Source organism: Delphinus delphis, chromosome 8, assembly GCF_949987515.2.
Source record: "Delphinus delphis chromosome 8, mDelDel1.2, whole genome shotgun sequence".
NCBI lineage: Eukaryota > Metazoa > Chordata > Mammalia > Artiodactyla > Delphinidae > Delphinus > Delphinus delphis.
Window position 1 is genome coordinate 39,916,057 of NC_082690.1, and position 25,850 is coordinate 39,941,906.

General features: G+C 35.7%; 1 protein-coding gene across 2 annotated transcripts in view; it reads left to right on the top strand.

Annotated features, from left to right (window-relative positions):
• The window catches only part of SESN3 (sestrin 3), a 67,102-nt gene extending 45,171 nt beyond the window's left edge, over positions 1 to 21,931 (top strand). The window contains exons 1-10 of one of the 2 annotated variants that reach the window (XM_060018084.1): positions 1,468 to 1,482; positions 1,923 to 1,988; positions 4,553 to 4,750; positions 6,206 to 6,388; positions 8,440 to 8,676; positions 9,413 to 9,587; positions 15,155 to 15,273; positions 16,101 to 16,291; positions 18,665 to 18,809; positions 20,867 to 21,931. In XM_060018084.1, coding sequence (XP_059874067.1) covers positions 4,643 to 4,750; positions 6,206 to 6,388; positions 8,440 to 8,676; positions 9,413 to 9,587; positions 15,155 to 15,273; positions 16,101 to 16,291; positions 18,665 to 18,809; positions 20,867 to 20,953 — 1,245 coding nt within the window. In that variant the 5' untranslated portion in view covers positions 1,468 to 1,482; positions 1,923 to 1,988; positions 4,553 to 4,642 and the 3' untranslated portion in view covers positions 20,954 to 21,931. Of the gene's footprint in view, positions 1 to 1,467; positions 1,483 to 1,922; positions 1,989 to 4,552; positions 4,751 to 6,205; positions 6,389 to 8,439; positions 8,677 to 9,412; positions 9,588 to 15,154; positions 15,274 to 16,100; positions 16,292 to 18,664; positions 18,810 to 20,866 lie in introns of those variants that run through there. The other variant, XM_060018083.2, reaches the window with a different exon arrangement.
• The last annotated feature ends 3,919 nt before the right edge of the window (positions 21,932 to 25,850 follow it).

The window sequence follows — 25,850 nt, forward strand, 5'->3', positions numbered from 1 at the left end:
AGTATTTGAAATTTTATTTTCTATAATTTACTAAGGCTAGCAAAGGGAAGAAATCTGTTATTTTCTTTTAAATTATTTTTCCAGGTAAATCTAGATGATAGTTGATGCAGACAAGAAATACCAATATTAGAAATTCTAAATTATTCCTTTTTACATGGAATCCTCTAATGTACTTCACCAGTAGATAGAGATCTATTTGTCATCACTTCACAAGTATAACCTAGATGCCTACTTCTTTCTGAAACATTAGCAGTTTGAGATGATTATTATTTAATATATTTATTTCAGTAGAACCCTGAAATTGTTGAAGACTGTGTGCCAAGCTCCCAAGGGCAGGGACCATATCTGTTTTGCTCGCCCTGTGTCTTCAGTCTATCACAGTATCTGATTAGGTTCTCAAAGAATTGTTGAATGTCTGACTGCTTCCTAATGAAGTAAGGGATTTAAATAACTGTTTTGTGTTTGGTAGGCTCTTGGATTGTAAGGAACAAAAAAAAATTCAGGTCACCTTGTGGAGAAAAAAGAGAGAGGGGGAAGGGAGAGAAAGAAGAGATGATTAGGCTCTTCTCTTGCGAATCTGTAGGAACTCTAGTGGTTTTCCCATAGAGGCTGGTATCTGTTGATGCCACTCTGCTGCTGCTTCATTGTTTTCTCTTTGCCTCTGCTTCTGAGAGCTATTTTGTATCTCTTCTCTGTCAGATTACATTACTTTCCTATAACTCTAGTACTCCAGAATCTTACTGGTCCAGCCAATTACCCTCAGCTCTGTCTGGGTAGAACTTTTTTCATCAAGGCACTCGTGGGCTGCAGATCAGTTTCTGTGTTGATTGGTCTAATTGGCTGTGGCCAGGACACAAGGTCATGTGAAATAGTTATTGCCATCCTCAGATAGGAACCACCTAGAGCTGCTTCCTCATTTTAGCAGTTTCCTGAGGAGGGCTTGGTGGCAAGCTTAATATTAACACTCCTTTCCAGCAGACATCTGTTCCCATGTTCTTCAGTTTCCCAGTCTTTATAATATTTATAAACCATGGCATAGTCCCTATTTTTATGTAATGACTTTGGAGGGCTTCTATTTCAGAATCTTAGGCTATCACTTTTATTATAGAAAATTAAGTAGCCATTCCTCCTATCTCTTCTCCTGGTTAAAAAGGATTTCAAAGCCTGAGAGTTCTTCATCATGCGTACCGAGAAGGAAGTTAGTCCCTGATTGAATGGGGACACCAAAACGATTTAACAAAAAAATTAAAAACTTAAAAAAATAAACACTCAGACATACCACTGGCAATCTAGCAGTTGCTAATACTAAATAGAATAGCAGTGGAGCAATAAGCATTGCTATAGTCTACATTTCTTAGATTAAATTAACCTCTGCTTCTCCAAGGTTTACATTTTTCTTACTTAAAGCTTCAAAACTTTATATTAAATATGCTTATCCCTATTTTATTCAGAAAGAAGAACACAGATCAGATCATTGCTTTGGTATGTAATCCTCTTAGAATTTAACCTTTCCTTTAGCTTTCAAATTGAGGTCTAACAGTGTACTAGTATACTATTAGATACGATTTTATTAGGGAGGTTGATGGTTTTCAGTCACGTCAAATATGGGCTAAAAAATCTATGGTGCTGTAGAGTGTTACTGAGGGAAATGACATTTGGGGAGCCTACTGTGGGCCCTGCACTGTGGTAGGAGCTTGTCTGTCCCATTATCTTGTTCATGCAATGGCCATATGGGGTTTTTGTTGTTGTCGTTTGTGTTTTGCGGGGTGGGTGGGGGGAACCAAGACCTAACACTTACTCTGATTTTACATAATTCTATTTATTTATTCCATTTATTTTAGTACCTCAGCAGTCAATCTGCACCGATTTAACTTTACATAGAAAGTCATCATTAATACATAAAACTTTTCTTTTAAAAACAGGATAAAAGAATCAGAGTATCTCAACCCTTGACAAGAGGACCAAGTGCCTTTATTCCAGAGAAGGAAGTAAGTTGATGTCTTAATATACATAAAGTGTGATTTAAAAAGTAGCTTAATTATGTCAAAGAATATCTCCATTTTTTTAACATGGAAGTAAACCTGTGTTTTGCTCTTATTTCTTATTTATATGTCAGAAAACCACAGAGGTGTTTTCATTTCAACTTCACTTAAAAGACTGTGCGTGTGATAATCTGCCTTTTTATTTTGGAGTTAGGTAGTACTGCAAAGTTAGAATAATATAAATTTTACCATATTTGATTTCAAATATAACTTTTCTAAATAAAGCTGCTAACAATAATAAAACAATATTATTTTGAAGGTTTAAGGTTTTAAAATGGCTAGTGTTTCATGGTGATTATAGGTTACATAAATGTTAAGAAAAGACATTTTGAAATGAAAAAGTGAGTTTTCCAACTAAACCTGTTGAAGAAAACATGATATTTTATCACTAGTAGTTAATCTTTTCATTTGGTTCTAAGTCTCTGGTGGGACAGAATGTCACAGAATCTCCACTGCAAGCTGCACCTTTGATGAGGGTGGGAAGTTAAGATGGTAAATGTTGAAAGAAAAGATGTAAAATGACACAAAGGAGATTATAATCAATACAAGATTTCTGTACCTATTTAATGGGTATATATCTCTATGAAAGATCACAGCAATCTTTAGGACCTGTAGATTCCTAGATGCCTCTAAGTTATATTTGGGCTAAGAAAAGTTTAAGGACCACTAAATGAGTTTTTCTCTGTTTCAAGGAGTTATTAATTCATATTAACTGTGGTTACATATACTGATTTACTATTGGCTGCAAAGATATCATTTATCTTAAAGCACCAGCATTATTCTTTATTGTTCAGAAATTAGTCAACACATATTTATAGAGTACCTATTATGTTTCAGGCAACGCTTAAAAGAAGGGATACATGCCAGGCCATTGCCACAGTCAGCAATTCCATCATGTTCATTTGCCTTTTTAGCGACCTTACCATCTACATGAAACTCCAAAGTTAACAGTAGTGTTTCAGGAGCTCAGTGACTGTGGCTGATCTAGGTGGTGACCATTCATTAGAGAAACTGCTGTGCTTGTCCTATTTCCCTCATAGAGCACAGGGTTGCTCTTAGCGGAGTGATTGCCTCATATATATATAAAGACTTCCTGAAACACAGCCATTTACACAGTACGTATTTGAAGACAATCTGGTTTGCAGAAGTAGCTGCTGTTTTCAGGCTCTGTTGCATCATATGAATCTATTAATGTATTTTAGGCATCAGTTAAACAGAAGAATCTGCTGCTGGAAAACAAAACAAAAACAGCAAATATTCTGTCCCTAATTATATGTAGTTTATCTTGATCCTATCATATTTTTAACTATCATCTTGGTTCCCTGTAGTTGACAAAATGGGAGGAAATGGGCAAATGGAAATATATTTGGTTTTATAATGAGCCAAAGTGGAATTGCCTCTTTTTTACACCATTGTAATTAACATTTCCTCACAATTTAGACTTTTCAAACATTACATTTCCTTTGGGATTAAATTTTCCTCAGTCAGTAGTGTCTTTGTATAATTTGTATTTATTTTCAGACTGTGAAGCCAGCCCTGAAAAGTAAACAGAATTTCTTAAGAGCAGTGTGGATCTTTGGAAAGACCATGAGTCTGGACTTTAGGAGATTAGATTTTAGACCGGGCTGTGCTATTAAATAGCTGTATGAGTTGAATTTAATCTTGAGTCTGTTTCCTTATCTAAAATAAGGAACACATTCTTCTTAGGTCTAGAACTCTAATTCTAAAATACCAATAAATAATGAACCAATCTGAGAAATACACATCTGATGTGTATTAATTCCCACAGAGCATGGTCCTTCTAAGAGGTGCTAATAAGCTCTTAACACCTTCGGAGCCAATTCTTGGTATGACACCCGAGCTGTCATTGTTTATAAAGCTCTATGTAAATAATCTATTTTTGAGAAAGCTCTTTTGATTCTCTCCAATGCAGCATGTTCATTGTAATAATTTACTTTGTTTTTAGTAATTAATATGATGGGCTCAAAATAGGAATTCTAGTGTCCTTATTAATTTTTCAATTAACACTTTCCTATAAATTATCATATTTTTCTTTGTCCCTAAAAAGACTGCAGAAAGCTTTTTTATGTTGAATAATGAAAAAAGCAAAGGATCAGTCTGAAAATACTTGTCTTAAGATATAGTGATTAAGTATCTTCATAGGCTATTGAGATAAAATTGTAAATATATGTAATCAGATGCCAGTGCTTTTGCCTCCCCAATTTTGCCTTATGTGCCTGGCAAAGCAGATGGGAGCTTCTTTTCTCCAATTTCATAGCTGTGTGTATAATGTTTGATAATTTGACATTTGTTGTTTAATAAATTGTGGTCCCAGAGCCAAAAATGCATGGGCTTTCTTTTTCATTTCTGTTTCCAATATGAGCAACTACATAATTTCAGTGTCTGTTAATATAAAAAGAACATTCATTTGCTTCAATCGTGGCATAATGTATGTAAACCAAGGGTGTGTTTACAAAAATCATGATATTGTTTTGTTTCTTGATTGGAAGGTTGTCCAAGCAAACACAGTGGATGAACGTACTAACTTTCTTGTGGAAGAATACTCTACATCCGGTCGCCTGGACAACATCACCCAGGTCATGAGTCTGCACACGCAGTACCTGGAGTCCTTCCTGAGGAGCCAGTTCTACATGCTGCGCATGGACGGCCCCCTTCCTCTACCGCACCGGCACTACATCGCCATCATGGTGCGCTGTGTTCACGTGACATCATCCTCACTTGGTCCCTCTCCCTCCTAGTATTATATGTGTGTGCACAGCTAAGTATAATTAGGTAGAAATAAGAACTGAAAAAGCCTGTGGACTTTTGGATCCCAAGTCCATTGGATACATTTTGAATGCTTTAAGCCACTCAATGTACTGAATGTTTCTCATTTAATTATTAGTAAAGTCATTTTCCATGTTTAATCTCTTATAATTAAAGATGCTTGTAGGGTCCAAAGTAATATCTCTAGTAGCCCACAAGTTTTGTTTTTGCTCCTGATAGCTTTGTTTTATTATTAATATAAAACAGGTTGTTTGTGCCATTTTAGTCATTCTTTACAAGATGAACATCACTAATTTGGCCAAATAAGAGGAAAGTATCAGCCAGCACCAAAGGAGGCTCTGGATAAGAGACGAATTCTTAAGTGAACTCTTACACTTCCAAGTTTAGTAGTTGGTACAAACTAGTTAGCTAGTTAATGTTTGAGGGGGAGAATTATAAATTGGGGTGATAGGCAGCAGGAGTAATAAGGGTAGAAGCAGTGCTACAGTTGGACTATTGCTGGAGGAAAGAAGAAGACAAGATGCAAGTGCTATATATTTGGAGCGGTTAGTGGAACGGCTGGGCTGGCAGAGTGAGCAGAGCCGGCCAAGAGTTAGTTTTTATCCAGTTTAATTTGTTTATGCTCTCACTGAAGTTTTAAACAACAAAAAAGGGCTGCATCCTGTGTTTTATTAAATGATGAACTTGACAAAGATTACTCAGCTTAAGGTTTTGATGACAGTAAGGCCGAAAGCCAACTTAGAATGGTCACCAATGAAGAGAGAAATAAGATGTAGAAAATAGAATAAAACAATACTGTTGAACTGAGAAGCAGCCTTGAGGAAATGAGAGGTGAAAAGTCTGTTTTGCGTGGATTTACCAATTTATCAAGGCTGACACTGGCTTACATATGAAAGAAAGGGTCAGTGAGCTTCAGTTTCACCTCAATAGGGGGATGGGCACAGAAAAGGCTGATTCACAGTTATCTCAAAGGGAGTACGAGAAATACTCAAATTAGCATACATTCTGAATTGGTACATACAAGTTAATGAGATTCTATTGCTTTTTAGGTAGAATACAGTTGATATCATTTACCATAATGAAATGGACATGTATTTCCTTAACATAAATAGAAAATGGGTTCTAGGTTGACCCGTACCACTTCTGGATGGGAAGTAATTGGCTTCTTGTGACATTAGCTTATATAAAGTATCAGCTTTATGTATTGACTCAAGAATCTATGACAGCATTGTGATGAAAGTTTTAGGAAGAGGATTTTGTAAGAAAAGAATTATTAGCTATAACAATTAACTCTATCTCAGTGATTGGCTTAGTAATAGTAGAATAAGACCATACCATGACTATTTTATCCACTAACTTTTTTCTTTGTGTATCAGGCTGCAGCTAGACATCAGTGTTCTTACTTAATAAACATGCATGTGGATGAATTTTTAAAGACAGGAGGTATTGCTGAGTGGTTGAATGGTTTGGAATATGTACCACAAAGACTGAAAAATCTTAATGAAATAAACAAGCTGTTAGCACACCGACCCTGGCTGATCACAAAAGAGCACATTCAGGTACTGAGTGTTTCTTTCGGGGAAAAAAAAATAGTTTACTAACGATTCTCACTAAGAGTTAATTCTTTAGTTAAGTATTTTACTTAAGACTTAATTTTAAATACTTGCATATTAGGAACTTGAAAAATAAAAAATAATGTATTAATATGTGTAAAAAAGATAAATTTAGAAAGTCAGTGGGTTTAATTTAAATGTAAATGAATATTTCTCTTCAAGTAATCAGTAATTAGCTTATACTAGTGCTTTAGCGAGTAGCTATAAGAAAAGTTGATTCCTATTTTCAAGCAGTAGATAGAACAAAGAACATGCACTAGCAGGATAAGATACCTGGGTTCTAGTCTCCTAACTTTTTTACCCACAAGTTTGTGACCTTTAGTAAGTTTACTTCTGTGGGCCTTGGTAGTTCACCCTGCTATAAAATGAGGGACTTAGATTAAATGAGTTCTAAACTCTTTTCTAGTTCTAACATTTCATAATTTTAAGATTTTGAAAAAGTGGTTTTGCAAATAAAAATGATTTGCTAACTGGTGTGTGTATGCTTACATGCCTCTAGAAACTAGAACTTAGATAAGAGAGAGAACTGTGATTGACTGGAGCACTTGCCCTTCAAAAGGAGTGTCTGTGAAAGGCCTCCAGGGTGAGGTTGTTGTATAATATGCTTAGCACTGTGCTTGGCACTTGGTTACTATTCAATAAGTAGGAGTCATCATCTAAATCACTATCAGTAGAAGCCTTAGGTATTTAAAATCCCTGCTTCTAATGCATAGAAATGTCCTTGGTTTTGTTTTGTTTTGTTTTGTTTTTTCCTCATCTTGTTAGTTATTTACCCAGTTAAACCAAACTTAACTTTTGTCAATATGCATACTCTCAGACTTTTATTATCTATTAGGGATTGTTTATAAAAATATGAACAAAGTTATAGCAATTTGAACGTGTAAGGGAATGGAGATAAGTGTAAGGGAATGGAGATATAGTCCTGGGCTACAATATAGCCCATGCTTAATAATTAATAGAAGACAGTGGAGCCCCATGAACATTGCACTTTTCAAAAAGTTTGAAAAGCAGAGAAAAATGTATGTATACTCGGATTATATAATACTACTTATAAAAATAAAAGAAGATATGTAAAAGTTACATTAGAGTGGTAGAATATGATTGATTTTCCCTTTTTTTCCCCTGAGCTTTTGGTCATATATTAAATTTGTGTGTAGTTAAATAATGGAGAGTAAGGCAAAAGCAGTTTTTTGGTTTTGGGTTTTAGCTGTGAAGTGAAACAAATGAAGGTTTTACATTTGTGGTGGGGTGGGGGGGGGGTGAAGGCACAGCAGGACATATCCCCACACATCCACTGAGAAAGAGACAGACAGACAGATAGACAGAGATGGATGGGAGAGGATCCCTGACGGATTAACAGCTGGAATTGGTATTGGAGGGATTACTGCTTTTAATGGCTTCACTTACGATTCCATCATTCATCTGGAGGATCCAGTAAAATAACGTATAAAAAAGTGCTTTGATATTCTTTATGTCCTTTCAAATGTGAGCTAGTATTCTACAGTTTCTCTCATCTGCTATAGGTTCTTCCTCCGTCAGAGAAGATATCTAAAAGATAACTAAAAGTTAACTTACTGAATAAATTTTTATGTGATTTTTAAGGTAGAGTCTCTACCTTAAAACCATAAAATGAATGATTTTGCTAGAGAATCTTTAAAGTCCCTTCCCTACTTAAAGTAGCTTCAGTGTTCTTGGATTCTCTAAAATACCTTATTAAAATAGCATAATATGTAAAAGTGCTTTGGAAGCAGAAGTTCCATTGTATATATAAGGAATTTCAGAGAAGCCACGACATACTTCTGCTGTTAGGTTAGATAGGTTTAATGTAACATTGTTTGAGCAAAGCTGTATCTTTAATATATGAAACATGCTTAAAGGGAATTTTAAGTATTATAAATGGACATGTGAAATTTTATAGATTTTTCCATACTTTCTAAAATTGCTTTGTAGCATTGTATGATTTTTCACTTTTACTCTGATTTGCTTTTTCATTTCAGAAACTTGTCAAAACTGGAGAAAATAATTGGTCTCTGCCCGAACTGGTACATGCTGTGGTCCTACTGGCACATTATCATGCTTTGGCAAGCTTTGTTTTTGGTAGTGGCATCAATCCAGAAAGAGATCCAGAAATCTCCAATGGATTCAGGCTAATATCAGTCAACAATTTCTGTGTGTGTGATCTCGCTAATGACAACAACATAGAGAATGCATCTCTAACAGGCAGCAACTTTGGGGTTAGTTTTCTTAACTGTTTTCTTTACTACTTTGCCTTTTAACTTGCTACGTTAAAAATATCTAGAGGGCTTCCCTGGTGGCGCAGTGGTTGGGAGTCCGCCTGCCGATGCAGGGAACACGGGTTCGTGTCCCGGTCCGGGAGGATCCCATGTGCCGCGGAGCGGCTGGACCCATGCGCCACGGCCGCTGAGCCTGCGTGTCCGGAGCCTGTGCTTCCGCAACGGGAGAGGCCACAACAGTGAGAGGCCCTAGTACCGCAAAAAAAAAAAAAAAAAAAAAAAAAAAAAAAATCTAGAGAATTTATCTGATTAAACAGGATATTATGTACTTGAAATATTTCGTATAATTTTTATTACTGTAAAAATTTAACCTGTACCTGAAGTTCTGAATTGTCTTAAGGAAGCTTTTAAAGCAAATAGATTACAAATCGTAAGGCTGCCTCAATTTTCAAAATAAGTGTTAATGTAATTTAATATATAGCAAATTCTAGAATTCTAGATTAAATAAATCCATTCATATAAACTTTTTGTATTTATACCTGAAGCAGAAACACTACACTTCTGAAAATGTTTGATTTTTGTCATATGATTTTCTTTGGAGTTACTGGAAAACCCACTTAGGGACTTAATAACTCTGCTAGTGCCACTATGCATAAGGTGACATTGGGAGAAGGAGACATTGACTGGAACAACTTTTAATATTAATAACACCCAGTATTATCTTCTCTGGCTCCAGATCGTCGATTCTCTAAGTGAGCTAGAGGCCTTAATGGAAAGAATGAAAAGGCTTCAAGAAGAAAGGGAAGATGAAGAGGCATCTCAGGAAGAAATGACCACTCGCTTTGAGAAGGAGAAGAAAGAAAGTCTTTTTGTGGTCTCTGGAGATACTTTTCATTCATTTCCTCATTCAGGTGCTTTTTTATTTCACTGTCTTTGCCTTTTAGTTGTTCTTAGAACCCTGACAGACCACCTTCAGTGTTTTCCATATGGATATGTCCAAACGGTTTTACTACCACGTTCCTTTAATTTAGTTCTCCTCTACCTGACCCTGATGCCATTGCTTCCCCTCTTATGTTGGTGTATCTTTGAATATATTTCAGATTCAGTTGAGAGGTACTTCAGTTTTGTAGTTCATATTCTATCCTGAATAAAATGTTTTTTCAGAGCAGACCAGTTGCTTATAAGGTTAGATAGGAATATTTAATCCATCCTACTTTTGTAATTTTTTTTAATGATAAGTAAAATTCTGTTTTGACAGATGTAATTTGTAAGAAATATCTCTGCCTTTTTTGTGGGTGGGGAGTTATGTGGGAGGATTGTTCTCACACTGCCACTTTTTTCCAGATTAGTTCTAAAATTATACTGCACTTGCATTTGCATTTCTTTGGAGAAACCTTTGGAATTTTATAAAAATATATTATTTAGGTCATTTCTTAGATTATATTTGGAGGAATTCATTCTGTATTAAAAGCTAGGCTTCTTTGCTCTAGTCTTAAGAACACACTTTTTTCCTAATACTCTGAGAGACTTTGAAATAGGAGGGAAACTTTCCAATTATGACTAAAAAAGATATTGAACACCACATAGTAAATGTTATTAAAATAGCATAGACTCAGTAGACTTTGAAAGCTTAAACCCTTCAAAGTCATCAATCTACATAACATTTATTTTTACAGTTCCCTTGGTTTAAAAGAGGGCTTCCAAATGACTAGTCATAAAGCTAGTGAGTCTCATAAATCCTGAGGGTAATTGATTTGGCTATGTTTGTTAAATATAACGTTGACCAATAGCTCTCAGAAGTTTTACCAGGAAGAACAAGAACCCCTTTTATCATTTCCCCAATGATTTTTTTTATGAAAGATTTTATCTACCAAACTGAGTATATTTAGTAATAATTTCTCAGAGCTTCTAACCAGCAGGAAATGCCAAATATAAAGAAGCTTATTGTTTTGGTTATTGATTTACTGTTCATACTACAAACATTTATTGTACCCTATGTAATCTCAGCAGGATGGTAGGTACTAAGCTTTCCAGGCTAAATAAGGCATGATTCCTGCCCTCTGGGGGGGCTCTCATTGCTAGTGGAAGAGAAAGAAATAATTACAATACATGACAGAATGTGAAGGGTATATGGACCCAGTCGTGGTGGGGGAGGAGTGTGGACAGAAGGGGTCCTAGAGGAGGACTTCCTCCAGCTGCCTGGCTCGAAGCTAAATCTTAGAGACTTGAGTGCAAGGGAGTCTGACAGTGGCTGGGGGATGGGGAGTTGGTGGTGAACAGCATACCTGCCTGAGCCAAGGCACGGTGGTAAGGAAACAGGATGCTGGGTGCAGAAGCAAGTGGTTCTGCATTAGGACGTAACTCACGAGGTAGGTAATGTGAGGAGGAAGCTGATTAGGTAGGTAGAGGCCTTATCATGATGACCTTTCTAACCTTAAAGAGCAAGTAACCTGCCCTATTTTGGACATGTTGAGTTGTGATGTCTCTAAAGCTTCCAGTCTGGAGACATCTAGTACAGTGCTTCTCAAACTTTAATGTACACTTGAGTCACTGAGGAATCTTGTTGAAATGCAGATTTCTATTTGGTCCATCTGGGCCAGGACCTGAGAAGCCTCATTTCTATCACGTCTCCAAGTGATGCCCACGCTGCTGGTCAGCAAACCACACTTGGAGCAGCAAGTGTTGAGCAGGAGAGAGTTTTAAGCTCAAGATAAAGTTTTGGAAGTTATCAGCATATATTTGGGAGTTAAAATCAAAAGCGTTGTTTATAAAAATCATCCAGGGAAAACAAATGGGACAAAGGAAAGTAATGAGCCTTCTAGGTAAACCAATATTTTAAAATGTAATTGTATTAAGGTTAGTAATATCTGTTCACTTTTAGACATTAATTTTTGTGTGTATGTATGAAAAATTTTAATATACACCTCTTTATAACTGAAAGAGTGAGTAGACAAAAATCCAGAGAGTATTTAAACTTATTTAGCACACTTTAGCTAACTGACATATATAAAACACTATATCCCAATCTGCAACATACAGCATTTTTTCAAGTGCACGTAGAAAATTTCCCAATGTCAACCATATACTGTTAATAAAACAAATCTCAACAAATTTTGAGATTAAAATTTCATGGAGCATAACTTTTGACTGTAATGGAAGTAAGCTAGAAATCAGTAACAAAAATAACTGGAAACTTCTCAAGTGTTTAAAAATTAAGCAGTATACTTCTAAATAGCACAGAGTGAAAGAAAAAGTTACAATGGTTAGAAAATACTTGGAGCTGAATGGCGGTGAAACATGGCATAGACATTAATTTTTTAAAGCTTCTCTAAGACCATTAGAGCTTAAAGGACATATAAATGTTTTATTTCTTTTAGGTTTCTTTTTTTAGTATTGAAAATATATTTTACCTTCTTGGACCCTTGAGCAAGGACTTCTAGCTTCTATAGTGAATTTTGACTAGCAAGTCTTAGACCCTAGCCAAAAATTATGTTCTGGTTTTAACAGAAAAGGCTGCGTCATTTATAAATTATTCAAGGAAATAAATTGTTTCATTATTAACTCTTCACCATTCCCAGTACTAAATTTGCTGGTCACACAAAGATAACAGAAAAATGACTCAGTATGTGGCTAATTGAGTTATTTTTATAGACTTACTACGTTTTAAAATGGAAATAGAAATTTATTTTTCCCTATAACAAGTTTCTTGGTTTGATCAGTGTGATAAAAGCATTTTAGAGTCCATGCAGAGATTCTAAGAATAGTTTTTCAAACCTCTTGGAGAAAATAAATGTTTAAATTGTTCTACAAGGGGAGAATTCTGTAACTTGATAACAGAGTTAACTAGCTTTTATTGTTTTGTTTTGTTTTTTTTTTCCAAGTTAGAATGGTGCTCCATTACTGTAACCCAGTATTTTCTGTAGTATATTAGTAGCCACCTCTTGGGAGCAGAAGAATGCAAGTAATATGTAAAATAATATTTTGAGTCCAGAGTTTGAAATATTTGTTTAGATAGAATTAAGATTAGAGTTTTATATTTGTCGATCAGACACTTTTTTTTTTAATTTAACTTCTTAAGGTAAATTTAGGAAAAAAATATTTGTAGTGTGAGAGAACTTTGTATATTTCCTTCTATGGACAAAATTGTCTAGAATACAGATCTTGACTGACTCTTAATTTGAAAATGAATAGATGGATATTATTTGTAGGAAAAATTCTATCATATTTGGTTTTACTCTTTATTGTTTATTTTAAAATGTTTAAAGTTCCTGTGACAATTTAGAAATATATATGAGCAAAACAAAAGCTAAGAGCAAAGTCAAAGGAGCCAGCTGTGTAATAGTCAACTCCAGGATCGATGTCCGCCAAATTAGACCACCCGGCTGTACAGTGTAGGGGGAAGATCACTTCAAGAGAGGAACTATTTTATAGAACTGATAAATAAAATAAGTTTATAGAACTTATTTATCAGAGACTTACTCACTGGTCTTGGTTTAACCCACAAGACTCCTAGTTTTCATAGCAGCCTCAGTGATTGCTACTACATTTTTGGCTTCATTTATATTTATTATGTGATGAACTGAATTCAGGAAAGCATAACGTCGTCCATAAATGTTAGGAGAGAATGCATTGAAAACACCATTTTTTAAGTGTTTCTATTTATCTGAACAGAGGCTGGAGCACAAGGAGACAGGGCAGTGGTTGTGGGGTTGGGTGGGAAGAAGCCTGAGCTTTGCAAGTCACCTAAAAGCTTCAGATCAGTTTAAGTAGTTTAATGTGTACAAGTTTCCCACATCATCTTAAACTAACCCACACTGTATTCGTTACTGACACTCAGTACTGATAATGGTATTAGTAACTTACAGTTAGTTTTATTTCTTAAGTATATATTTCTTAAGTATATATTTATTTTCATATTATTTCTTAGGTATATATTTCTTTTCATATTAATGAAACAATGAAAAAATAGATATTAAGTACATAGCATAGTATCTGGTATATGGTAAGTACTCAACAAATGCTAGTTTCTTCTCTTTATGTGTAATAAGTTACGTAAGATTTTAATAAGCTGCTTCCTAGGTTGGGTAGCCTGGGCACTTGAGCTTTCCTGCCTATATTAAGCACCCTAATTAGTCCATGCCAAGGGAACTAAGGAAGGGTCAAAACTCATGAGAAAAGAATAATTGCTAGGATTTTCATGAATAGCAAAGATTAAAGATAATTCAGGTACTACTAGTCTATTAGGTCTTTCAGATGAATTACTGTAATTGCACTTGTATTTTAAGCTTCTCAAGACTGTCCACTTGAGGATTATAATTTTTATTATGTCACAAAATTGTTTTATTAACTACTTATTTAATATTTACTTATTTATTAAATGTTAAATTTACTTAATATTAATTAAAACACTTATTAGGAAAATGCTGTTCTTTATGTGGAAGAAACTAGTGTTTTATTTTGAAAAATATGTGTTCATTTTCTAGAGTAGAAGGTAGTAAATAAAGGTTGTTCATTCCCTTTTAGTGGTTGAAATCAGAAAAAGAGTAATTATAAAGACAGACTAACCTAGGAAAAAAAATAAGTTAAAAAAGAATTATCTTTAAATCAAATTAACATGCATTGGGCATTTACAATTTTTCAGTGGTAAATTTTTAACATTATCAAGTATACAGAAGTCAACTGTCTTAATATATTATTATAGTCTTCTGTCTTTCTGAATGCCATTTTGATAATATTCTAATCACAGTCTCAGAAGCACATTGTTTACTTCATATGTTGTATACCTTGTTGTTTTCATGTACACAGAAAAGCGCATGTATCTTTGGTGTAAAACTTAATGAACTTTACACACAAACTGATCCTTCCTGTTTAACTAGCACCCAAATCAAATAAGGGAATAAGAGTGGTACCCAAAAGTCTACTTTCCTCCCTATTGTGAACCCTTACAAGTTCTCCCTGGATGCCTCTTTGTAAGCTAAAAATGAACTCTATTGAACTAATTTTCACTGTGAATACATCCAGATGAAACACCATCTGATTTTAATAAAATTCATCTTAACATTAAACTCAATTTTAAGTGGTCTTTCACCTCATCCCTTCTCTTTCCCCACATCCTACTTCATCCCCTGGAAAGATCAAAAATTTTTTTAAGCTTTATATTCAAAGGCCTGTGCTATCTTCCTTTTCTAAATAAGTAAAACACATGTATTGATCCTTGACTACTACTATTTAGATATTTAGTCAATTTTTTGCCTGGGTAACTACAGCTGAATGTTACGATTGCCAATATTTGGTAATGAAATTGTATTCAAAACGTCAGGTAAAGGTATTTTATGTGAATTTAAGCCATGTAGTCAATATTGTCACTTTGGAAAGCCATGGAAAAGCTAAATGAAAAAGTGGAGGAAAACGAAGCTGATTCATTTGTTCTAACTCCGTATGGTTTCCTTAACACTAGGTTGTTCATTATTGTCCTTAGATTTTGAGGATGACATGATTATAACATCTGATGTCTCCCGATATATCGAAGACCCTGGTTTTGGGTATGAAGACTTTGCCAGACGAGGAGAGGAGCATTTGCCAACATTCCGAGCTCAGGTATCAGATGCCTTTAATTCAGAGAAACTGGAGAAGAGATACTGTCATTTTAATTGTGAAATGTTGAAATGTAAATAAATTGACTTCTAAATAAATTAATAGAGCATTTCGATAGAATCTGTAACTATCTTTATTTAACCTAGTTTTTGGCCTTGTCTGATTTGATGTCCCAGTTGATGGTTTATTATTTCAACATTAACCCCCTTAGAAGGCAAAAGGAAACTGCTTTATTCAGTTACTTGCATTATTACATGATAGTTGTTTAATGTCCTTTTTCGGAGAGGGCAGGGAGGAAATTGAGTGATATGTTCACATTTATAATAAAAAGGCATTTTGTAATAAAATCATATACATCAGTAGTTACGGGCTTAAGGGCCAGCCCCTCCCCAGCCCTAGAAAAGAGCCATAGTAGTGATGTGGTTCATAAAAAGAGAATGAGTGTGAATAAAGACAGACTCCTCCATGCTTGCTTCATATGATCTGCTAACCATCCGTGTCACTGAGTAGGTTTAGTCACATAGGAATATTCCAAGGTCTTCTGGGGTCCTTCCAAATGACGGCATAGTTTGCATAGTACTTGACGACAGGAGGTAACCAGAGTTCATCACCAGTGTGCCAAACCCTGGACCCACCGAGGAAACAGCACAGCACTCCCATCTACAAACTGATGTGAAGCATTCTTGGTAAAGCTGCAAACTTGGAATTAGTGAAAGAATTACGGACTTTGAAATATCTCCACTTACTTGCTTCAGTAGTTACACTTAAAAACATAGACTTTAAATGGAGAGTGACCATTTTGTAATTGGAGATACATTTTATGTTTTTAGGACTATACCTGGGAAAATCATGGGTTCTCCCTGGTGAACAGACTTTATTCTGACATTGGACATCTTCTTGATGAGAAGTTCCGCATGGTCTACAATCTCACGTATAACACTATGGCCACCCATGAGGATGTTGACACAACCATGTTGCGCAGAGCTTTATTTAACTACGTTCACTGTATGTTCGGAATCAGGTATGGTCATCATGGAGACAGTTTTATATGTTTCTAAGTGAAAATTCTGGCATGCATCTTACTTCTATCCCATTGAGAAGTATATGCTTCTGGGGAGAAAATATTACATGTGGACTTCTGATTTTTAAAAATTAATTCTGTCTTATAGAAAAGCATTTTTCTTTGTTTAGCTGTTACAAATCTTAACATGCATATATAACTATAGTAGTTAGAATCTACTAAGAAGGGAAAAGAATATCAGTAATCATTGGGGATAGGAGAGAATCACTCAATTTGAGAAACCTTACTGGACGAACTGGACATTTAAAAATGTATATATTATGTCCCTTTAGATGGGACATAGTGCTGGGACAAGAAGTGCTGGCTGGTTGGTTGGTTGGTTAGTTTTTGGAGGAATGGTAATTAAGGTATAAATAAAACTAGGGTAGAGTCCTCCCTCATAAAGCTCACATAAGAACACTGAAACGGGGCTTCCCTGGTGGCACAGTGGTTGAGAGTCCGCCTGCTGATGCATGGGACACGGGTTCGTGCCCCGGTCCGGGAGGATCCCACATGCCGCGGGGCGGCTGGGCCCGTGAGCCATGGCCGCTGAGGCTGTGCGTCCAGAGCCTGTGCTCCGCGACGGGAGAGGCCACAGCAGTGAGAGGCCCACATATCGCAAAAAAAAGAACACTGAAACGAAACTGTAAGTCAATATAAATTAGTGGTCTCTAAATTTAGAAAATTAGAATTGAGAGGACAGGGAGTCAATGAGTGAACGAGACTGAATGGTCTAATCAGGAAAGCTCTTTTGGAGAACATCCTTTTTGAGCTGGGTTTTGAAGACTTTTATGGAGAGGGATTTGCAGAAGGAGAAAATCCCCTTCAGTCAACTGAATGAATACATTCAGTTGACTGAAGAAAATCCTCATTCAGTCAACTGAATGGATACATTCAGTCGACTCTATACTATATCCTTTCTGATATAGTATCAGAAAGCCTTTATGGAATGGAATTAAAATTCAATTTGTTAAGCAACGTGGTTTCTATAACTTTTTAAAAGATCCCAAATTTCCTGAAAAATCAACTAATAATGAAACAGTCCACCTAAAGGACACTATTACAATGGTAAATAATAAATCTGCTATTTGCCCATTTACCATTCTAGAAAGAATCATCACACTTTAAAACAGATATTATACCAACCTAATTAAGAAAAATAAACACTAATAGATTTTAATTCAGTTGCAATAAATATTTATTATGTTCAAGACAATAAATAACAAATATTATGGTGATTATTTTTCTCTGTTGGATGCTACTAAATAAAGTTTATATAAAATCCTGGAGGCTTTTTTTTTTTTTTTAAACTAAGCGTTATGTTTGGGTTAGAAAGTAACAGAAAATATAGAAGAGAAATCCCACAAGCTCCCACTACTACATTTACCCTTGTATCTGCCTCTGTGCCTGTTTGCTCTTTCTTCTCTCATATTGTGGATGAACTGTCTATACTCCTATGCTCTTGGGCATAGCATCCCATCTCCTCTCATCTTCAGAAGATCCCTGTTCTAGCAATTCTCCCTTCTCCCTCCTGCATAATCAACTTTACTCTCTTAATCAGATCTTTCCCATCAGTATATAAACATGCTATTATTTCTCTCATCATCTCAAAAAAACAAAAATCCTTTCTTCATCCTTCTATTCCCTCTGGCTATTGCCTCATGTTTCTGCTCCCATGCACAGCAAATCTCTTTGAAAAAGCTTTGTGTGTCTACTGTCACCATTTTCTCATCTCCCATTCTCTTGTGAACCGACTGCAGTATCAGGCTTTTACTCCTGTTATGTCAACAGAGCTGCTCTTACTGAGGTTGTCCGTGACCTCTGCATAGCTCCTTGCCATGGTCAGTTCTCAGTAGCATCTTCTTTGACTAGTCAGTAGCATTGGACGCAATTGATTATCCTCTCTTCCTTGAAATGGGAAGCCCTAGACTCCTGCCTTAGGGCTCAAATGTCAGCATCTCAGAGAAGCCTTCCTGCCCGCTCTATCTAAAATCACAATTCCCCTCCCGGCCTCCAGTTGCATTTTATCTCCATAGCAGTTATCACTATCTGATACATTGTATGGTTTTCTTTTTCATTTCTTTCTTTTTTCTCCAGTAGAATTTAAATTCCACGGGTCCAGTGATTTTTGTCTATTTTGTTCATTTGTGTATCACCAGTGCCTAGGGGGGAGTAACATGGCACATAATAGACACTCAGTAACTATTTGTTAGGTGAATTAACGAATGAGCGTTTGGTATTTAATTACTAGATAATTATTGTGTCTTGGTATAATTTTAGAAATCAGAAATTTTGATTCTGTCATTCTAAAGCTTGTTGTCATATTGCTTATAGGTATGATGACTATGATTATGGAGAAGTTAATCAATTACTTGAACGAAGCCTGAAGGTTTACATTAAGACAGTGACCTGCTATCCTGAGAGGACTACCAAGCGCATGTATGATAGTTACTGGCGTCAGTTCAAACACTCAGAAAAGGTGTGTTTCATGACTAAACCTTTTATCGTAGACAAATATTCAACATAAGAAGTCATGATTATGAAAAAATTATACATGAAAATATTAATAAATTAGCTCCATCAAAGAAATGGAAGTGGCATTATCTGGCCATCTGTTTTTCTTTCCGTGATTTTAAATTAGGGTTTATTAACTAAATTTTGGTTCTGTGTTTTGTCCAGTGTGCTGTATAAAGTAAAAGTTTAGCATTGGCCTTTGAAAGATTGGATCTGAATATTGATATTTTAAAAGGACATTTGGGAAACTGTCCACCATCCTACTAGTAAAAATCAAACCTTCAGAGATGTTGTGCGAGCTATAATTGTATATTATTGTATGCCCAGAAGGCATACCCATTTAGAGATTCCTTCACTCTAGCCATTACAGTTAACCTCTTAGAACAAGGGCGTCTCACTCCAATTTGGTAATTTGGTATTTTGACAATATAATGGATTTGGATCTTTGAGCCAAATATGTTATTATATGAGGATATTTCTTTGGATTGAAATATATAGGAATCCTTATTTAAGACCTAATAAATGTTAAGGATCTTTACCAATATACTAGTACAGTATAAGTATGGCTATAAATCCTAGGTCTTTGACCTTAAAGGCCACGAATCTTCCATTTATATCACAGTTTCTAAGCTTGAGAGTACGAAAACCTTTTCAGGGTCCTAATATTCACTCAATAACCATATGACTTTGATAAAGAATGTTATGACCTCAATCCCTAGCAGACTTTCTTGAAGTCTTAGAGCCGATCACACATCATGTAAATACCCATTTGCCTCCAGCATCTCTCCGAGATGGATCGCTATGCTCTGCTTGTATGTTTGCATTAGATTTTCTCCCTTTACTAGGCGGTATCTAGAACTTCTCCTTACTCATCAAGAGAACAGATCCAACGATACATCTAACCTATAGAAAGATATCAAAATAATCTAAATATATCACAACATATTTCTTTGGAAACATTTTGAAAATATGTGGGTATATAATTTAACCTATCGGATGAGCTGTGTCCCCCCCAAAAAAGTTAGGTGCTTGTTCACAGCTGTATCTGAAAGACTCTAGGCAAGCTGTGCATATCTGAGTAACAGACACTAATTCCAAACTGCTTTAAACTTCACATTTTCACTTTAATATCTCCCAAGTACAGGCACACCTCAAAGATATTATGGGTTTGGTTCCAGACCACTGCACTAAAGTGAATATCACAATAAAGGGAGTCACATGAATTTTTGATTTCCCAGTGCATAAAAAGTTATGTTTACACTATATTATAGTCTATTAAGTGTATAATAGCATTATGTCTTAAAAAACAGTGTACATACCTTAATTAAAAAAATACTTTATCACTAAAAAGTGCTAACCATCATTTGAACCTTCAGTGAGTCATAATCTTTTTGCTGGTGGAGGGTTTGAAATGTTGTGAGGATTCCCAAATGTGACACAGAGACACAAAGTGAGCAAACGCTGTTGGAAAAATGATGCCGATAGACTTGCTTGACGCAGGGTTGCCACAAACCTTCAGTTTGTAAAAAACACAGTACCTGTAAGGTGCCATAAAGCAAAGCACGATAAAACGAGGTATGCCTGCAAATCGTAAGAAATGTTTTTAAAAGCTTTCCAAGGAATAAGCATAGGCTATAAGAAATGTGGGGCTGAGTTTTAGCCATATAAACTTTTACAACTGGAAGAAAGTATAATTTGTAGGAAAATTGTGATTTGTAAAAATCAGTTTTATTTTATAACCCAAAAGATTGACTGGCTTTACATAACATCGATCCTAACAAAATTATTGGACTTTTTAAGACTTTAGGGGTCATTTTTACTGCTCACTTTTTTTTATAAACACAGTTTTCTTATGAGTATTACATCACGTACCCGCATAAATATGCCCAGGCATGTGTGTTTGTACATGTGTCTGTAATACCCATGAAAAACATTTGTGAATGTCTGATATATGAAAAAAAAATTAAGGTTTTTTCAGTTGTTTATGATGGTCACTAAATTGGTAACACTTTCATTTTCTAGGTTCACGTAAATTTACTTCTAATGGAAGCACGGATGCAAGCTGAGCTTCTCTATGCTCTTCGTGCCATAACTCGGCATTTGACCTGAAGCATCATCCAGGGAAAATGTCATATATGTGTAAAGACCTTTTCACATAGGCTATACATCAGAAGCTGTTTGTGATGTAGCATCAAACATTATTCAATTCTCTAGTGTCAAAGTTTTAGCCGTTTTTTTGGGGGCGGCTGTAATGTGCAATGATGTATTTTCTTTTTCTTGATGCTTAACATGACTAACAATTGCAAAAGTAATACTGAGGAGCACTACTTGGCATTGTTTATAGTTGGGTTTTTGGATACTGATCATAAGTCATGAACCTGGTTTGTTAATGCTTAACTTCAGTGCTTTGGGGTTTGTGTGTATGTGTATTTTTGTTCTTTCCTTTTTTTTTTTTTTAAATATGGAAAAGCGCTTACAATCTGCTCAAGCAATTGTTTTTCAGATATCGGAATTCAGCAATGAATGACCTCCTCTGGCCATTCTAGAATTTTAATGTTGTGTCCTAAATCTGGTGGAGGAGAAGCATGCGCTGTTGAACTAAGCTGCTCACAGGACACTCATCTGTGTCCCCAGGAGATTATTTGTCAGGCACTGTTTATTTTTTTTATTTGTTTATTTGTTTGTTTTTTTTTTACTGCTATTGGCGATAACATGAAATGTGATACAGCCATTGTCCATAATTTAATGTGAAATTGATCATGATGAATTCTATAGCATGCTACTGAAATGCCAAATTCAGCTAGTTTCTTTCTCTTCTGAAACAGAAGTTTCCGTTTTCCATATCAGATGTATATATTAAAAGTGGAATTATGCACAATCCTTTCTATCACTGACAGTAATCCTCAGTCATCAGAAATAATCAGTGCTTGCAGGGCTACTTACAGTTCACTTAGTTGGCACATATAAACATGTACCCACATAAGACTGACCAAAAATTTTCTTTGCACATTTTTCTTTTCTCATAGTGTTTTCTATATTGCAGTAAGCGGAGGAAGGTTATAATATACCTATATTTTTTCCTGTTAGGCTTTTAGAACTTATTTTCCATGGTTTTTCTTATGATAGGTTAAACAGTTTATTATTCAAAGGCAAAAATTGTGTTTCTATGCATTAATGTGATTGAACGACAACAACAAAAGAGTGCAATATGTTAAAAAAAAAAAAAAATACTCAACAGACTTTCCCCCTACTATGTCACTGCAGAAGTGTCCTTTTAACACAGAGCCATAAAGAAATTTGGTTCAGATTTCTTTATCGCCCAAGGCTTTTGCCTTCCTGGGGTTGAACAATGTTCCTTTCATAATGCCAAAGCATCCCCTTCCCCAGAAAAATCTCTTTGGACAACTGGTTAAAAAAAGATCTCAAGTCTTAAGGGAAGAAAAAGCATCCCAAAAGTCACATTTTTGCATTGGTTTATGTTGCTTGATTAGATTATCTTCACAGAGCACAACATTATGTGTTTATAGCTTTAATTTATATTATGTTAATGAACCAGTGAAGTGCCTAAAGAGATGCTTACAGCTATCCAGTAGGACACAACTGCACTGCTTAAACACTTTTTGGTTAACTAAGGGTGACTTGAATTTTACACAAACATGCTAATTGTTTTAAAACAGATCCATTTTTTCATAGTGAATAAGATAGTTAAAATTTTCCATTAGAGTTCCCACAAAGATTTCATTTTAGACTTACTTGTTATCTAGGACTTACTTTTTTTCTCTCATGAAAGAATTGTGGACTAGTGTTCTGTTCAGTCATTTTCCCCTTCCATTTATCATCCTTTTCTGGTACGATCCATTAGGTTGCTTTCTTTTAGGCTTTGTTCTAGATAAGAAAATAGAAAGAAGACTGTAAACCTATGAATATGAGATAGTTCTGCATTTTTAGATTCCAGGATTTTGTTTGAAATCTTCCACGTGAGGAAAAAAATTGCTAATTTTTTTTAAGACAGGGTGGTTTATTTAAAGAGATTATTCAAAGAACTCATGTCAGATCTAGTCTGTTTTGTTTATTGTGTATACCATATGTTGATTTTATGCCGTATCACATTATATAGATATGTGTTAAATACGAAGAAAGTCTTTAGGGGAATGGCAAAATACGAATGACAACATGCATGTCCATTTGACTTCCCCAATTTTAGAACTTTCAAGTTGAGGATATCCTTTACTCTTGACTTTTTTTTTTTTTTTTTAACTAGAATTCTTTCAGTTAATATCCCTATGTTTTTGTGCAGGTGACCTGTATTACAGGATAAAAAATGATTTTTATATATTGAAAAGGAGGAGAAATTCTCACAGAACACCATATGAGCTTTAGACCAAAAGGGGAAACAAGGTTTAAGTAACTAAAATGGCCACTTAGTTTTTGTTTTTTGTGTTCCCCCCAACCCCCGGAAATGTAGGTAGTCGGAGTTGGGTTATGGAAATCTTAGTGCCTTTACTAGATCTCTTTCCTAGCAAGGTTTCGTATTAGCTCAGCATTGATCTGTCTCATCACTAATCAGGAAAATCAGTTGACTTGGAACTATAAACAAAGACAAAACAATATATTTATGAACCTCACTGAATCAGCCTAGAAAAGTTGACTCTGAAGGTGCCAAAGCACCTGCCGAGATGCAGCGCGCACAGCCTTCCAGGTTGTGAAATCCATTGTACAGCGAGTTTGCTGTGAACTTCAGCTAATGCAAACTTGAAATTCTGATGCGGTTTTCCAGGGTGGTATTTTTTCAGAGTATTGAATTTACTATGTAGTAATTTATAGTATAGCTTTTTATATTAAAATGTGATATTTTTAAAAGAGATATCTGGTTCAATTGGTGTATTGATGTGACTATACGATCTGCTAACCCACCCCTTGGGCTCGCATTGTGCCAAACTGAGATGTGCAGGTGTGCGTGAGAAAAGCACACGTGAATGGGAAGCCTCTAACTCCGTTGCTTATTATTTTCAAAATAGTCTAATGATCCACTGCTGTATGTGCTCGGTGGATAGCCGTTTACTTTTGAATTTCAAATTTTCCCACTTCCAGTTATAACTCTCAATTTCTCAGATCACCTTAGGAAAATCCAGCTACTCTCCTCTCTGAAAGTAAATCTTGAACCCGACCCCTTGACTGCGGGAGTGGCCAGGCAGGTGCCTCCTTGGGAGCCTTCTGATGAGGCTTCCTCAGATGGACTTGTGATAATTAGAGGAAAACAGGCTTTTGAGACGGGACAACTTATTATTTCTTCACCTTTTTGAGCTAAGGATACTATCTCAGTCTCAGGAAGAATCTTTGTCCCATTTGGGGTACTTTTTAAATAAAGAATGGCTAGTGTGGAATCTGGGGCATGGCCTTGGCCTGTAATTATGACTTTAAACTCAAATAATATTGACAGAGCAACACAGGACTGTCTTAGAACAGAAAACTCGATGTCAGCTTTATATCAGAATCATATTTGAACCAGAGCCCCTATTTTAATTGTATTATAAAGTCCCTTAAATTGGGATTGACCTATATACACTAACTAATATGTATACAATAGATAACTAATGAGAACCTGCTGTATAGCACAGGGAACTCTACTCCATTTCGCTGTACAGTAGAAACTAACACAACATTGTAAAACAAATATACCCCAATACAAAATAATTAATTAATTAAGTCCCTTAAAGATTTTAAATGCTTCTAACAGCTAGTTAACATTATTCCTGAGCAACTTTTTTTCCCACCTTATAGAGTTTTTAAATCCAAAATCTTAGATCTTTATGCCACAGCAAAATGAAATTATCAACGAACAATTAAAGATCTGTACTTAAAAATAGTTCACCACTTTCATGCAGAGCGCATGCATATATGATGGTAAGATTCTTTTAAACACTAAGGACAATTCGTGAGGGAGAAAAAAATTTCAGTGCATATTATAAAAATGATTTGCACTGTGCTAGTAAAATGAGGTTTTTGTTTTGTTTTATGTTGTGTTTTAAAGACAATTCTAAATCCTTCCTCTGGAAAGCAAGACCTTAAACTCTTCTCTTTATCTAAGGGGACTTTTCTTCTTTTATGCAAATAGACGGTCTTGCATGAAGCGAAAATTATGCAACAATAATGTTATATAAGTAGTAGAGGAAATCTGCTAACAGTATAATTCAACAGTAAACTGAAAGGTATATGGCTCCTCTATTCAGATCGAGTTTTAAGTTACCTAATTTTATAGTCAGAACCTATTCTAGGTGGCCATAATCATAAACTGTGTTTCCCGATTATATCCCTCTGGAGACTGAGAATCAAATAATCTTTCCTTAAAACAGTACTGTAACATGAATGTATTCATCTCAGTCAACAGAACTTCAGTGCCCCCTGTATATGGGGCTTACTTCCATGCTAATTTGGCTTCGTTAGTAGTATCCGCTCAGGTGAGACCTAGAACAAAAATATCTGGGGTGAAATGGATCATAGAGGTAGAGGTACCTGTCAAGGCAGAAACCTGTGAGGAAGGAAGAGTCTTTCAAAGAACACATGGACCATAATTCTAAGAGCGTGGCTGCCGTCAGCATCACACACCTAATCTAAAGGAGCACTTCCTATTGTGGGAGCTTCTGCCTACATTCAGCCCGTCCTTTCCTGCCTGCTTTCTCTTCCTCCAAGTGCCTCGACCTCTACCACGCTCGCTCTCTTCCCCTCCCCTCAGCCCATCTTGGTCTGAGCGCCTTTTCACAATCCAAACGAAACATCACCAGCCACCTGCTGATCGTCACCAGCATTTACTTTTCCCAGTTACTTCTTCTCCATCCATGAGGAATACGACTTGTCCCAACTCCCTCGAAATCCCTCTACCATCTAGCTATATTTTGGCTAACCTTTGCCCTGGACACCCTCCCAGATCTAATGCAGCACCACGTGTAATCTCGTCCATCCCATACTGTTCTACCCTTTCCCAGCTGCCAAAATATCTTGCTCTCCT